Source organism: Cinclus cinclus, chromosome 28 (genome assembly GCF_963662255.1).
Source record: "Cinclus cinclus chromosome 28, bCinCin1.1, whole genome shotgun sequence".
NCBI lineage: Eukaryota > Metazoa > Chordata > Aves > Passeriformes > Cinclidae > Cinclus > Cinclus cinclus.
This window is the reverse complement of record NC_085073.1, coordinates 2,912,366-2,926,646: the sequence shown is the minus strand read 5'-3', so window position 1 is coordinate 2,926,646 and position 14,281 is coordinate 2,912,366. Positions and strand designations below refer to the sequence as shown.

Sequence of the window (14,281 nt, the reverse complement as noted above, 5' to 3'; positions counted from 1 at the left end):
AGCTGCAGGGCTGGGGACACTGCAGGGTGACAGGGCCAGCCCCACACGTACCTGGGGCTGTCACAGTGGCGCACGGACGAGGACACGCCGCCACCACACGTCCGGCTGCACTCGCCCCAGGATGACCAGGACCCCCAGGCTCCATCCACGCCCTCCGGCCGCGTCCCAAAGGGCACACACTCCCTCTTGTAGCACCACTGCAGGGACACAGAGCTTGGGGTACCCTAGGCATGGTGGCTCCTTCTCCCAGAGCCAGCTCAGGGCAGGGATCTTCTGTGATCATGAGGAATCTGAGCTTGGAGCTGCACTGGCCTCAGAGCCAAATTCTCCAAGGCAAAGGGTGCTCGCCTTTCCTTTGGCTGAGTGGGACCAGTGTCCCCAGTCCCAGCCCCTGTGGCACCATCCTGGGGGACAGGCAGCACTGACAAGGGGTCATGTCCCAGATGTTTCCTAGAACAGCTGTGGCTGCCCTGGGTCCCTGGCAGGGTCCAAGTCCAGGTTGGATGGGGCTTGGAGCAGCCTGGGCTATGGAAGGTGTCTCTGCCATGGCAGGGGTGGGACTGGATGAGGTTTAAGGTCCATCAACCCAAAACAGTCCGGGATTCTCCTCTAAAGAGGTCCTGGGTCCCACACTTCACATCTCATAAAAGCCCTGAGATCCAGGTGGTCTTGGATTGAAGCTGCTGCTGCCAGGCAGGGCCAGGATCCCTGGGGCACATGGACACAGCCACTGCCAGGACAAGAGTGAGTTTTGTGTGTACTGGGAGCTCAGGTTGTGGTTTGTGTGTCCAAAATGTCCAGATTGGCAAAGGGCTCAGGTTCAAATAAAGTTTAAATTTTAATATCAGCGTTGTGTCATCGCTCTGCTGAGGATCCTTACAGAATCTGCCTGTCCCTGTCCTACTGGGAAACAGATGCTCATGGAAATTTGTCTATGAAATATTTCTCTCGGGCCTGGCACGTGTCCCACAGCCCCTGGAGTCCCAAACCACGGGAGGGGTGGGACGGTGCCAGGGCTGTGTCGCTCTCCGGGCACGGTGCCGGACACGGAGCCCCGGGGGCTGAGATAATCCCAGGAAGGAAGAAAGCGCTGTGTGCTCCTTCCAGGGGCTGGGAACCCACCCTGGAGCCACTGGCACGGCCTCTCCCTGCTCATCCCGAGCCAGCTCTGCATGGGCAGCTGGGGAAAACGCACAGTGTCTTCCCAGGAATCCCAGCTCAAGATCCCTGGGAGCACCAGTGCCTCTCCAAAAGGGGATCCCATGTGGAGGAGATGCTCTGCAGGCATAGCCTGGATATTCCACAATATTCCCACAGCCTGGGAATAGGTCCAGTGAGTCCTGGGGGCTCCTTCCCTTCCCTTCCCTTCCCTTCCCTTCCCTTCCCTTCCCTTCCCTTCCCTTCCCTTCCCTTCCCTTCCCTTCCCTTCCCTTCCCTTCCCTTCCCTTCCCTTCCCTTCCCTTCCCTTCCCTTCCCTTCCCTTCCCTTCCCTTCCCTTCCCTTCCCTTCCCTTCCCTTCCCTTCCCTTCCCTTCCCTTCCCTTCCCTTCCCTTCCCTTCCCTTCCCTTCCCTTCCCTTCCCTTCCCTTCCCTTCCCTTCCCTTCCCTTCCCTTCCCTTCCCTTCCCTTCCCTTCCCTTCCCTTCCTTTCCCACTTTTGAAGAACCCTGGTTAAAAAGCAGTTACAAAGTTGGGGAAAGGGGTGTTTAAAAGTGGGAAAAGCTGGGAAAAAGGGGGAAAGGAGGAAAAAAATGCCACTGTGGGTTCTTGGGATAGGACAGGTGAAGATGTAACATGCACAGGAGACTGATTAATTTTAAAAAGGAGGATCTGGGAGGAGGAAATAGCCAGAGGTTTGGGATGTGGGCATGGCAGAGCTTGGCTCAGCCTTCCCCCACACTGGCTGGCAGAGCACAGGAATTTTCTCTCTCCTTTAATATTTCATACTTTAAATTCCCTGATCCTTCTGTCTGCTCTCCCCAGGGCAAAGGGAGAAGCCAGGGAAGACCTTGGAGACCAAGGGCTGAGGTCCAGGGCTCAGCCCAGGAATTCCAGCTGGGGACAATGCAGAAACTTAAGATAAAAATGCATCTTCTTCCACCCAAGGCCATCAGATCACTTCCAAAGAATGAATGGATCCAAAAGGACAAGCACAGGGAGGTAACTGGGGGCTCAAAGTGAGCCAGAATCCTCCCAGGGAGCAGCTCCCACAAATTCCAGGGTCTGTGGCTGCTTCACTTTCCTTCCCTCAAGGCTTTTGAGAACCCTGATTAAAAAGCAGCCACAAAGTGGGGGAAAAGAGATACTTAAAAGTGGGAAAAGCTGGGAAAAAGCCATGAGTAGGAGGGAAAAAAAATGCCATAATCCATGTGAGTGTGCATCAGCAGGGATGTACAGCCCCAGGAGCTGTCTGCTCCTCTCTGCCCCAGTTTCCAGCAGAACTAAAATGAGCATTTGCAAAGAATCCTGGATTTGCCAGAGCCATGGTCTCCCCTGCACAGCAGTTTCTCCAGCTTCCTAAGGGTCTGAAATGTTCCTTGGGAATTACTTTTCTTCCAGTGGAGTGGGGAAATGTCCCAGCCCTGATTCTCCATTTTCCCAACCATTCTCCAGTGTGCAAAGAGCCTTTGTTTGAGCAGTGCATTAACTTTGTACTGGGGAAATGAGTCTAGGAGGAGCAGGGAGTGAAGCAACTGAGGCAAAATTCAGGGGAAATCCTGTCCTCCCCTTCCAGCTGAGGGTTAAAACCAAAGTTTCATCATAGCCAGTTTTTCCCAAGTTCCCCTGAAAGCAAAAATCTGGGGAAACTTGGGGGAAAAGAAATCCCTTTTCTCAGACCAGCCAGGAGATCCCAGGAGATCCCAGCAGGGGAGGATAAGGTGTTCATTTAAGGACATGGCACTGCTTGAGGTCACCTTGCTGTGCCTCAGGGGTAACACTGAAGGGCTTTGCTGGAACAGGGATTCCCTATTCCCTATTCCACATTCCCTATTCCCTATTCCCTATTCCCTATTCCCTATTCCCTATTCCCTATTCCCTATTCCCTATTCCATATTCCCTATTCCCTATTCCCTATTCCCTATTCCCTATTCCCTATTCCCTATTCCCTATTCCTTATTCCATTCCCCATTTCATATCCCATATCCCATATCCCATATCCCATATTCCACATTCCACATTCCCTATTCCGTTCCCCATTTCATATCCCATATCCCATATCCCATATCCCATATCCCATATCCCATATCCCATATCCCATACCCCATATCCCATATCCCATATCTCATACCCCATATCCCATATCCCATATCCCATATCCCATATCCCATATCCCATATCCCATACCCCATACCCCATATCCCATATCCCATATCCCACATTCCAGCACTGCACCAGCTGAGCTCTGAGCTGGACTCTGGGGTGATTTCTGGGCTCTTTGTCCCATCCCAGCCTCCCTCTGGGAGTCAGGACAGGCTGCTAGGTGCTCCTAAATCAACTCCACGCCCCCAATGCGAACAATAATCCCATTTTTTTTTGTTGGCAAAGGGACCCGAGCCCTCCCTGCCAGCTCCTTGCAGTGCCCAGGGCTGCCTTACCCCCTTGTCGATGGTGTTGGTTTGGCAGATGGTGCCCTCAGCTGCGGGGATGCTGTTGGTGATGCAGCGATTGCTTTTGCTCAGACACCACAGCTCGCTGCAGACTTCCTGCAAAGAGGGACATTTGGGGGGAGACAGGGACAGGGAGGAGGAGAGAGACAAAGAAACAAAACCCGGATTAGGATTTGTTTGCGCCAGGGGCAGCGTCACCAGCTGGGTGGGACATGGGGACACGGGGACACTGAGTGGGGGCAATGGGATCAAACCCTGCCAGCTGCAGTCACCCCAAGGCCACTTCCAGCTGTCCCCCTTCTCTGGGCTCAGCCTGAACACTTGTGGGGTCCCCTGGGCTCAGGGGGCAGAGCTGACCCCCAGCCAGCCCATGCCAGAGGACACCTCTCTCTCCTTGGACACCTCGCTTTCCCTGTAAGTCTTGTTTCCCTATAACAGAGAAAGATATTATGGGGTAGATGTAATTGTTCTAACTATAGATATGAACAAAAGCATTAGTGTTAAAGTAAATAGATGCTAAAATAGCTGTGATCCCTTAAATTTGAATAGTAAAATATAAAGACCCCTGCTGCTCCCCAGGGAAGGAGCAAAAGAAAAAAACTTCTGTCTTTACAAAGATGAAGAAAACTTTTGTTTGAACTGTTACAATCCTTAAAGTGTGCCCCATAGTTAATATAGTCCTCAATAATAGTTCTAAAAAACTGTTAGTTAAATGAAAAAATTACATAGTATTCAGAATTCCATTCTTCCAGGTGGCTGATCACTGTGACATCAAGACCACTAAAATAGTGTTTCTTGTAGAGAAATCTCCGTAAACTAAAAAGAGAAATCTCCTCTCCCTATGAATTAGTAAAAGATTATTTTAAAAGTTATAAACTGACTGAATTGTTTTCTGAACGCTTTCAGTATAAAAAAAATGAAATGTGCAAGGGAAAGAAAAGTAATCTAAAGTTTTATTCTGAGGGTTTTTTTCCTTATAGTTTCTAATAATAAAGTTTCTCTTTGTACCATTTAAAGTTACGCCTGTTGTACCTTCCTGCTAATCCTATCTCACAACAAAAAAACTTCAAACTGACAAACCAAAACCACTACACTCAGTGACACCTGAGCTAAGCCCACTGTCCTTGTCCTCACTCCCCTTCCCAGGGCTGAGGGTGTTCCCAGTTTTGCCTCTGTGCAGTGGAGGCTGAGCCCCTTCCTGGCTCCTGCCATTCCTGAATGCTTTTTGCATCCCAAATGCAGGTGGATCCTGAGTTGCCTCTGTGGGAATTTGGGGCTCCCTGTCAGCATCCACAGCACAGCTGGAGATGTCCCTGCTCTCAATGTGACCACTGGGGTGCTGGCCACCTCCAGCCAGCCTAAGGAGCCCAAAGATTCCTCTGGAATTTTTAGAGCTGTTTTTTGAATAATCAAAATAATGCCAGATCTTGAGCCACCCCTTCAGAATTGGGCACCTCTCGGTGTCTGCTCGGTGCATTGTGTCCACTGGGTGACTCCAGACCTCTTTCCAAAAGGTTTCCTGGGCCACAAATCCTGAGCTTCAGCCCATCTTCACCTCTTAGAGCTCCAGCAAACAAAAGTCTTCCCTTGACTGTCGCAGAACCCACCCAAAAGTGAAATCAGAAAGCCCAGGCCCTTTCCAGCTCAATGCCCCAGGCTGGACTTCAGCACCTGTGAACTGCAAAGCAACCCCTAAAATCTCATTTCCTGAGTTTCCTGCCTCATCCCCATCCTGCTCCTATTCCTACTCAAACAACCGTGGAAAACTTGCTGCTTTTCAGGAGCAGCTTGTCCTGACTGAGGTTCTGCAGAAAATGTTAAACAGGTTCACAGTGTCAGTGACAGAAACTGCCCTGAGATGGGGAGCAGAGCCTGAGCTGCCACACCTGGTGCCATGGAATTGTGGAATTCACCTTGGGAAAGCCCTCTAAGATCATCAAGCCCAACCATCAACGCAGCACTGCCAGACCCAGCACTAAATCATGTCCCCAAGTCCCACAGGCACATGTTTTTTCCAAGGATGGGGACTCCACCACTGCCCTGAGTACCCAATGCAATGTCCCACCCCTTCTGTGAAAAAATTGTTCCTATTATCCAATCTAAACCTACCCTGGAGCACCTTGAGGCCATTTCCTCCTGTTCTGTCACTTGTCACTTGGGACAAAACTGAGCCCCCCCGGCTGTCCCCTCCTGTCAGGGAGTTGTGCAGAGCCACAAGGGCCCCCCGAGCCTCCTTTTCTCCAGGCTGAGCCCCTTCCCCAGCTCCCTCAGCCACTCTTGGTGCTCCAGCCCCTTCCCCAGCTCTCTTCCCTTTCCTGGACATGCTCCAGCCCCTCAATGCCCTTTTTGTCATGAGGGTCCCAAAACTGACCCAGGATTTGAGATGCCTCAGCAGTGCCAACACAGGGGACAGTCCCTGCCCTGCTGGTCCTGCTGGCCACACCATTCCTGACACGAGCCAGGATGTCCTGGGAATTCTTGGCCACCTGGGCACAGTCTGGCTCCAGTTCCTACCTGTCACAGTGACCATCAGCCCCCTCCTGCCCCGGGGGAGCAGTGACCCAGCAGGCGGCTCTGGCCCCCTGTCCCCAGTGAGGTGACAGCACCTTCCTCACCCCCGGGTTGGATCCAATATTCCAGCCCCTCATTGCTGCCCCCAGAGCAGCAACCTATCCCCCAGGAGTGGCTGACTCGGCGACTGGGAGTCCTCCATGCCAGGAGGGTGAAGAGATGAGCTGGGGACTGCTCTGCTCCCCTCCAGCCCCGGGGATGGGAGAGCAGAGTGCCCCAGGGAGAGCTAGCAAAGGGAAACCCTGTGGGCTCTGTGCCAGGGGCTGTGCATCTGATAGCATTCATTGCATCAGAGCTGCAAAGGGAATTTGGCTCCCAAGCCCTTCCCCAAGCCCAGCTGCTGATGGATTTGAGCAGTGGAAGGAGACAGTCTTCCCCATCCTCAGGCATCCACCCCTCCATGATGCTCTGGCAGAGCCAGCGTGAGCACTGGGGAGCAGGAGCCCCATGTCCCTGTCACCGAGGGCTTCCCGGTGACCTCCCAGCTTTAATCATAGAATCATAGACTGCTCTGGGTTGGAAAGGACCTGGAAGATCACCTTGTTCCAACCCTGGACACCTTCACTAGGCGAGGTTGGTCCAAGCCTGGTCCAACCTGTCCTGGAACCCTCTCCATCCTCATGACTCCCATCTCTCACCCCCTCTCCTGGCCTGGAGGGAGGGATGCTGCCCTGCTGGCTCCATTCCTCTGGAATTTGTTTCCAGGGACACAGGATGGGTGGCTCACACATTGACAATCCAGATTTTCCTGCACACAGCAGAGCCCTGGTGCCCTTTGAGTTTCTCCCAAACCACAACAGGGCTGGAGGGGTCACTCAGGGATGTTTGTGGGATCCTTGGATATGTACAGGAAGTGTCTGCCTGGGCTAAAAATTAACTGGGAGACAGAGGGAGGTTCCCATTCCCTGAGCTGAGCAGGGGCACAGACCCCAGTGGGTGGCACCTGACATGGGACAACAACACCACATTCTTTGCAGTCAGACTGCTCCTGCTGCATCTGCCCTGTGTCCAGCGAGTTCTGGGCCCCTGGGCCATGTTCTGGGCATCAACTTTGCTGTGTTGTCATCAGGATGAGCTGGTGGCACCATCAGGAGCTGGGCAGTGACAGCCTGGCTCATACTGGGGCATTCCCATGGCGCAGCTGGGCTGGGCTTTGCAAGGAGACTGGGAAACCAAACCCTGAGCTGCTGTGTTTGCTCCTTCCCAGCTTGCCAGGGCATGGACTGGAGCCGGAAAAGATCTCAGAGATCATTGAGTGTTGCTTTTGAATGACCCCCGAATTTTCAATCAGCCCAAAGTGCCACGTTCCAGGCATTCCTTGGACACCTCCAGGGATGGGAACTCCAAACCTCCCTGGGCAGCCCCTGCCAATCCCTGACCACCCTTTCCATGGAGAAATCAGTCCCTGCTGCCTGTGCATCCCACTGCTGGCTCCTCTGTTTACCCCAAAAGAACATGGATGCTGTAAGGATCTCAAGCAGCTCTTCCATGCAGATGTTCCCTCACCACCCTGTGCAGACCCTTCAGGACAGTGAGAACAGCCAAATGCCAGGCTCAGACCCAGGAAAACTCTTTTCTCCTGGAGCAGCCTTTCTTTTCAGTGTTTTCCTGGGTTCAAAGAGGAGGGGATGGCAGTGAGGTGGCAGAGGAGGAGGGCTAGGTGGGCAGCAGCAACCTCCAGCACATCCCTCACCTCACCTAGGACAAAGACTTTTCTCCTCCTGAGTTTATGTGGAGCAGCACAATGGCTTCTGGTAAGGATTATGGAAAATATGTCCTTGTTCAAAGAGAGGGGAGCCCAGATGAAGGGGACCTTGGGGACCAGCAGCAGCCAAGGAAGAGGCAAGAAATCTCTTGCCATGGGATTAATCTGACCCAAACTGGGCCGGGACGAACATTTACGGACAGGACACCCCCTCCTGTGTGCTCTCCAGGGAAGCGCAGCACGGAGCTCACCGGGAGCATGGCAGTGCCCCTGCTTTGGAGCAGGACAGTGATGTGGGCAGCAGGGGCAGTCCCACGGACCTTTCCTTCCCCCCAGTCCCCCTCCTCCAGCCCTGGGAACCGATAGTAAAGCAGGAAGGCTCTCTACCCCGTATTTACACTGGCGGGATTTGACTCCGTACTGGAAGCGGCACTGCTCGTCAGCATCGTAGGCCTGGCCCGGGGCCACCGTGGGGTAGATGAAATCCTGCTTGGGAGGAGCGTTGTTCAGGCACAGTCCCATCCCAGAGCTGAAAGCAGAGAGGGAGAATCAGAGCTCAGAAAGGCTGAGGGGACAGAGAGCATTGAGGTGAGGCATCAGCAGCTGCCACTCCCAACTCCACTGGGGCTGAGCTTGGCTGCTTGAGGGGACAACTCTGGGTCAGAGAAAAGTGCTCGGAAATCCTTCCAGCTGTGTGCCCCAGGCTGGGGAGCACATCCTGGTTCCAAAGTAACTCTGGAAGCATTGATTGGAGGGATCGTAGAATCCTGGAATATCCTGAGCTGGAAGGGACCCACAGGGATCATCAGTGCAGCCCCTGTCCCTGCCCAGACACCCCAACAATCCCACCCTGAGCATCCCTGAGAGCGGTGTCCAAACGCTCCTGGAGCTCTGGCAGCCTTGGGGCCGGGACCATTCCCTGGGGAGCCTGGGCAGTGCCCAGCACCCTCGGGGGAAAGAAGAACCTTTCCCTGAGCTCCAGCCCAAGCCCTGACACAGCTCCAGCTGTTCTGCAGGCTGTTTCCAGCCCCTGGTTATCCCCGTGGCAGAGCGCAGGCAGGTGTGCCCAGGACCCTCATGTGGGCAGTGGGTAGGCAGAGGGGCTGCTCCCCCACTCAGCTGTGAAGCCCCAGATGAGAGGAGCCCCCCTCTCCAAGCCCGACCTGCTGCTTGCCAGAGCTTTGTAGGAGCATCCAAATTCAGCCAGGAATGCCTTTCCCTCCCCTTTCCTCACTGCTCTCTGAGCTCCCCCTAAATCAAAGCTCCTGTCATCACCCCCAGCCTCAAACTCCGCACACACCATGTCCCACCGGAGGCTCCTGGAGCCCGGGGTGGCCAGCACAGAGCACGAGGAGCAGGGATGAACTCTCCATGCTCCTCCAGCCCTGCCAGGAGCTTGGGGTCAGCAGAGGACGAGGCAGCCTGGCTGTGCCACGTGCCTGCACGGCCAGCGGTCACCAGCGAGGGGGACAGGCCTGGCTGTGGTCAAGCCACAGCTGCCAGATGTTGCATTTGCTGCCGAGCCACGAGGCTTGGCCTGGCCTTGCAGGACACAGGGAGCCCCTCAGGAAGGAGCCGTGGCTGCTCCTCTTGCTGCGTTCCAGAAGCTGAGCTCTGCTGTTCAGACTCCCTGGGGGCTTCCCTTCACACTGACCCCACACTTGTGCTGCTTCCACTCATCCCTCAAGCCCTGCCCAGTCCTTCCTTTAGGAAGTGCCATTGTGCTGCAGAAAGCCCCGCCAAAATGGATCCTGACAGGTTCCTTTGGGATAGAAACCCAGGGGCTGCCTGAACCATGCCCAGGGTTTGATTCAGGCATGGTGACAGCCTCAAAAATCTGGGATTTAGAAGCCTAAATCATGGAATGGTTCGGGTTGGGAGGGACCTTAAAACTCATCTCCTTCCACTCCTGCCATGGGCAGGGACACTTTCCTCTATCCCAGGCTGCTCCAAGCCCTGTCCAACCTGGCCTTGGACACTTCCAAGGATCCAGGGGCAGCCACAGCTGCTCTGAGCACCCTGTGTCAGGGCCTCACTGTCCTCACAACAAAGAAATTCCTCCTAATATCCAATCTAAACTGTTGTCTTTTAGTTTGCATCCATCCCCCCTTGTCCTGTCCCTTCTCCTGAAACCTAAAGGTGCTTTGGAAGAAAAAAAAAGCCAGAATCTTTGCCCCACTTTACTCATTCACACTGAAAACTCCTCCTCAGTGCCTGGAGAAAGCGCCTGCAACATGCAAACCCAATCCTGTCCCCAGACCTTCTTTCCTTCTCTGCAATTCCTGGCTGGACTTCAGAACCACCCAAATGCCTCCAGGGGAGACTGATCTATTTGTGAAGTTTCTGCATGTGGGAAACCCAAATAAAGCTCTCCCAGCCACAACAAAAATGAGTTTAGATGTTCAACAGGCAGGAAAAACACAGGGAAGTCTAAAGGAAAGAAAGAAAGAAAGTATGTGACTCTGAGGACAGGATGAAGCGCTGGAAGACAGGAGGTGCTGGGGGATTTGGGGGCTTTGCTTTGGCTTTACCCCCTTCTCACAAGAGACTGGGGGAGGCTGGAGGAAGGGCAGGGAGGGCTGGATTCCTTACTCCAGGAAGCTGGTGATGTAATCCCTGCTGCACGTGGACCACACGAACGGGTTGGTCTTCATGGTGATGTGAGCAGCCATCAGCTTGGCCGTCTCCTGCCCCCGCGAGCCGCAGCTGTTGCCAACCCCATCGTGGTTCATGCCAAACCTGGAAAGCAGCAGGGCACAGAGAGGAGATCAGCTGGGGTTGGGCACACCTGGACCACGCACAGGAAAGGTTTTCAGCCCTTTGTTGGCAGGACAAAGCAGCAGGAGCTGCCGGGGCTCACGTGTGGCCGATCTCGTGGGCGATGGTGAAGGCGGTGGCCAGCCCGATGTCCTCGTTGATGCTGCAGCTCCGCTCCCGCTCACACATCCCCCCCACGGGGGCCAGGCCTGGGCAGGGACAGAGCTGTCACACAGGGCCACCACAGGGCACCCGATCTGATGTCTGATAATCTTTCCATGAAGAAATTTTCCCTAAAATCTGATCTAAACCTCCCCTGGCACAGCCTGAGGCCGTTCCCTCTGCTCCTGTCCCTGTTCCCTGGAGCACAGCCTGACCCCCCCCCCGGCTGTCCCCTCCTGTCAGGGAGTTGTGCAGAGCCAGAAGGTTCCCCCTGAGCCTCCTTTTCTCCAGGCTGAGCCCCTTCCCCAGCTCCCTCAGCCTCTCCTGGGGCTCCAGACCCTTCCCCAGCTCCGTTCCCTTCCCTGCTCATGCTCTAAAACCACGTTTCTTCAAAACCAAACCTCTGGCCTGGCTCAGCCCTGCCCCAGAGTTAAAGGACAGGCTGAGTTAAAATAAAACCTTCAGTGAATCTTACACGCTCTGTAACACTGAGCACAGCCAGTTCCTTCTCACCATTGCACTGGGCTTTGGGATGGAGTCACGGCTCTTATGGGCCATGGTCACTCAGCACTGAAGGTAAATTAACAGTGACAGGCTCAGAAATGCTAAGAAAGGGTCAAAATTCCCTGAATTTCATATCCAAATGGTGCAGAGCGGAGCAGTCCTTGGCACAACCCTGGTGGGGGAATCTCAGGTGGGCTGCACCAGCTCTGGGGCATCCAAACCTGGCCAGGGACAGCTAAGTAAGCCAGGATCCAACCTTGGTTCTGCCTGGAAGCCACCAGGAATCCAGCATGGCTCATTTGGAGGACTGCATGATGCTAAAATTCCCCTGGGACTGTGACAACAAATTCCCTCTGCCCTGTGCTGTCTCACCAGCACAAACTGTGCCACTGCCCCGGGCCAGGGAAGGGCCTGGCTGTGCCTGTGGAATGATTTGGGCCACCCCAGCACCTCCAGCCTCAGCCTCCCTCCCAGGCTCCTCCTGTGCAGCCAGACAGGTCAGAGATCCAGCAGCTCTCCCCTTTGCACTGCAGTGATTCAGAGCAGAAATCCCTCCCTGCCCGCTCAGTCTAGACCAGGGAGACAAAGGAGGAGCTGCAGCCAGAGAGGGCTGCAGGGTCTGGCTGTGTCCTGCCGTGCCAATAAAGAATTCCCTCTACAGTCACCACAGATCTGTCAGATTTCTCTCTGCTCAGCCAGGAATACTCCAGCCGGCCATGGACAAGCCCTAAATGTGAATGGTTCTTAATCATCAGTCCGGAGTTGGCCCAGGGATGGAACAGAGGAGTGTTCCAGGGCCCATCCATCCTCAGGGCTGCTGGTTTAGCGTTCACAGAAGGGAGGAGAGGCTGGAAACCACTGCTCTGGTCCTGGCCCTGCTGCTGGTGCTGGGGCAGGAGCTTCATCTTCACTGGGAAGGGATGGCACAGGTGGGAAAGGGGATGACACAGGTGGGAAAGGGGATGGCACAGGTGGGAAAGGGGATGACACAGGTGGGAAAGGGGATGGCACAGGTGGGAAAGGGGATGACACAGGTGGGAAAGGGGATGGCACAGGTGGAAAGGGGATGGCACAGGTGGGAAAGGAGATGGTACAGGTGGGAAAGGGGATGGCACAGGTGGGAAAGGATGGCACAGGTGGGAAAGGAGATGGCACAGGTGGAAAGGGGATGGTACAGGTGGGAAAGGGGATGGCACAGCCCACCCTCATCACATTCCCGAAGTTCTTTGTGCTGCTGGGAGCTACTGAGGGGGTGTGGGAATTCTACTCACCCAGGGTGCCACAGGGCTTGTTCTTGTAGATGCAAATGTCATACCTGGGGAGGAGAGAGGGCAGCATTAAACACACTTCTGATTTTGGGAGTTGTCATTTTGCTGATGAGTTCACATCCAAACCACTCCAAACCAGCCTGTTGAACACTTCTGGGCTGGAAAGCACCAATCGTTGACAGGCAGGACAACACTCACTTTGCCCAGGCTGAGATTCACTGAGGGTTTTAACTCAGCCTGTCCTTTAACTCTGGGGCAGGGCTGAGCCAGGCCAGAGGTTTGGTTTTGATGAAACGTGGTTTTAGAGCATGAGCAGGGAAGGGAACGGAGCTGGGGAAGGGTCTGGAGCCCCAGGAGAGGCTGAGGGAGCTGGGGAAGGGGCTCAGCCTGGAGAAAAGGAGGCTCAGGGGGGCCCTTGTGGCTCTGCACAACTCCCTGACAGGAGGGGACAGCCGGGGGGAGGGTCGGGCTGTGCTCCAGGGAACAGGGACAGGAGCAGAGGGAATGGCCTCAGGCTGTGCCAGGGGAGGTTTAGATCAGATTTTAGGGAAAATTTCTTCATGGAAAGATTATAAGGCATCAGAATGGGCTGCCCAGGGCAGTGGTGGCATCGCCACTCCTGGAAGGTGTTAAAAACATGAGCAGATGTGGCACTTCAGGATGTGGTTTAGTGGGCAAGGGGATTTGATCAAAAGTTGAATTTGATGATTTTGGAGGTCTTTTCCAACCTTAATGATTCCATAAATCAGCAGGGGCAAGGTTATTCCAGATTGGGACTCTTTGGGTTTGGGTGGGTCCAGCTCTGCTCCCCAGTACTCCCTGGGGGCATCGGGCACAGGGGAGGACAGGGCCAACCTCTGCTCTGTAAGCTCAGGTCTCTTGCAGGAAATGGTATCAATCAGTCAGAGAAACACAGAATCCCTGCATGGTTTTGGTTGGAAAAGACTTTAAAAATCATCTCGTTCCACCCCCTGCCATGGGCAGGGACACCTCCCACTACCCCAGGGTGCTCCAAGCTCCATCCAACCTGGCCTTGGACACTGCCAGGGATCGAGGGGCATATGAAATTCTGATTAAAAACAAAATAAAAATAAAGAAAATATCTCAGTTTGAAAACATGTTCCATTTCAAACCCCACTGTGGTTTCATGAAAGCACTCCAGTGATTTTTATATCTATTTTTTTTTTTCAGTTCACTTCTTTACTGAGAATTTTCCAAACAAATCCAATCTGGGTTGATTCAAGGTGACTCTTCCCTCTGTTCCTGGCCTCGAGTTCCAGCCATTGCACAAAGGAATTCACTGTTTGCACTTTGTTAGCTGGGTACAAGTAAAGGCAAAACAAGGAGCGCAGAAACCTTCTCCACATGGAAATGCAGCATCCCCAAAATGGGAAGAGGTGGCAGCTCCAGCTGGGTTAGAGAAAGAATATTCTTATTTCCTTGCAAAGATAAACATTGGGGGTTGCAAGTCTGGGCTGGAAGGGGCCAGGCTGAGAGCTGGGTAGGGTGTGGGGTCAGCTGGGGGCTGGGGCTGCACAGAAGACTGTGACCCCAGAGCAGGTTTGGGGACATCCATGGAGTGAGGATTGTGACCCCAGAGCAGGTTTGGGGACATCCATGGAGTGAGGATTGTGACCCCAGAGCAGGTTTGGGGACATCCATGGAGTGAGGATTGAGGATTGTGATCCCAGAGCAGGTTTGGGGACAT

At 54.1% G+C, this 14,281-nt stretch overlaps 1 protein-coding gene across 4 annotated transcripts in view; it reads right to left on the bottom strand.

The window, feature by feature from the left end:
* Window positions 1-14,281, bottom strand: part of ADAMTS10 (ADAM metallopeptidase with thrombospondin type 1 motif 10) — a 62,972-nt gene that overhangs the window by 17,150 nt on the left and 31,541 nt on the right. For all 4 annotated transcript variants that reach the window (XM_062510195.1, XM_062510196.1, XM_062510197.1 and 1 more), the window contains exons 8-13: window positions 12,577-12,620; window positions 10,743-10,848; window positions 10,475-10,621; window positions 8,270-8,411; window positions 3,595-3,702; window positions 52-197 (exon numbers count right to left, since the gene is read on the bottom strand). In XM_062510195.1, coding sequence (XP_062366179.1) covers window positions 52-197; window positions 3,595-3,702; window positions 8,270-8,411; window positions 10,475-10,621; window positions 10,743-10,848; window positions 12,577-12,620 — 693 coding nt within the window. The remainder of the gene's footprint in view (window positions 1-51; window positions 198-3,594; window positions 3,703-8,269; window positions 8,412-10,474; window positions 10,622-10,742; window positions 10,849-12,576; window positions 12,621-14,281) is intronic.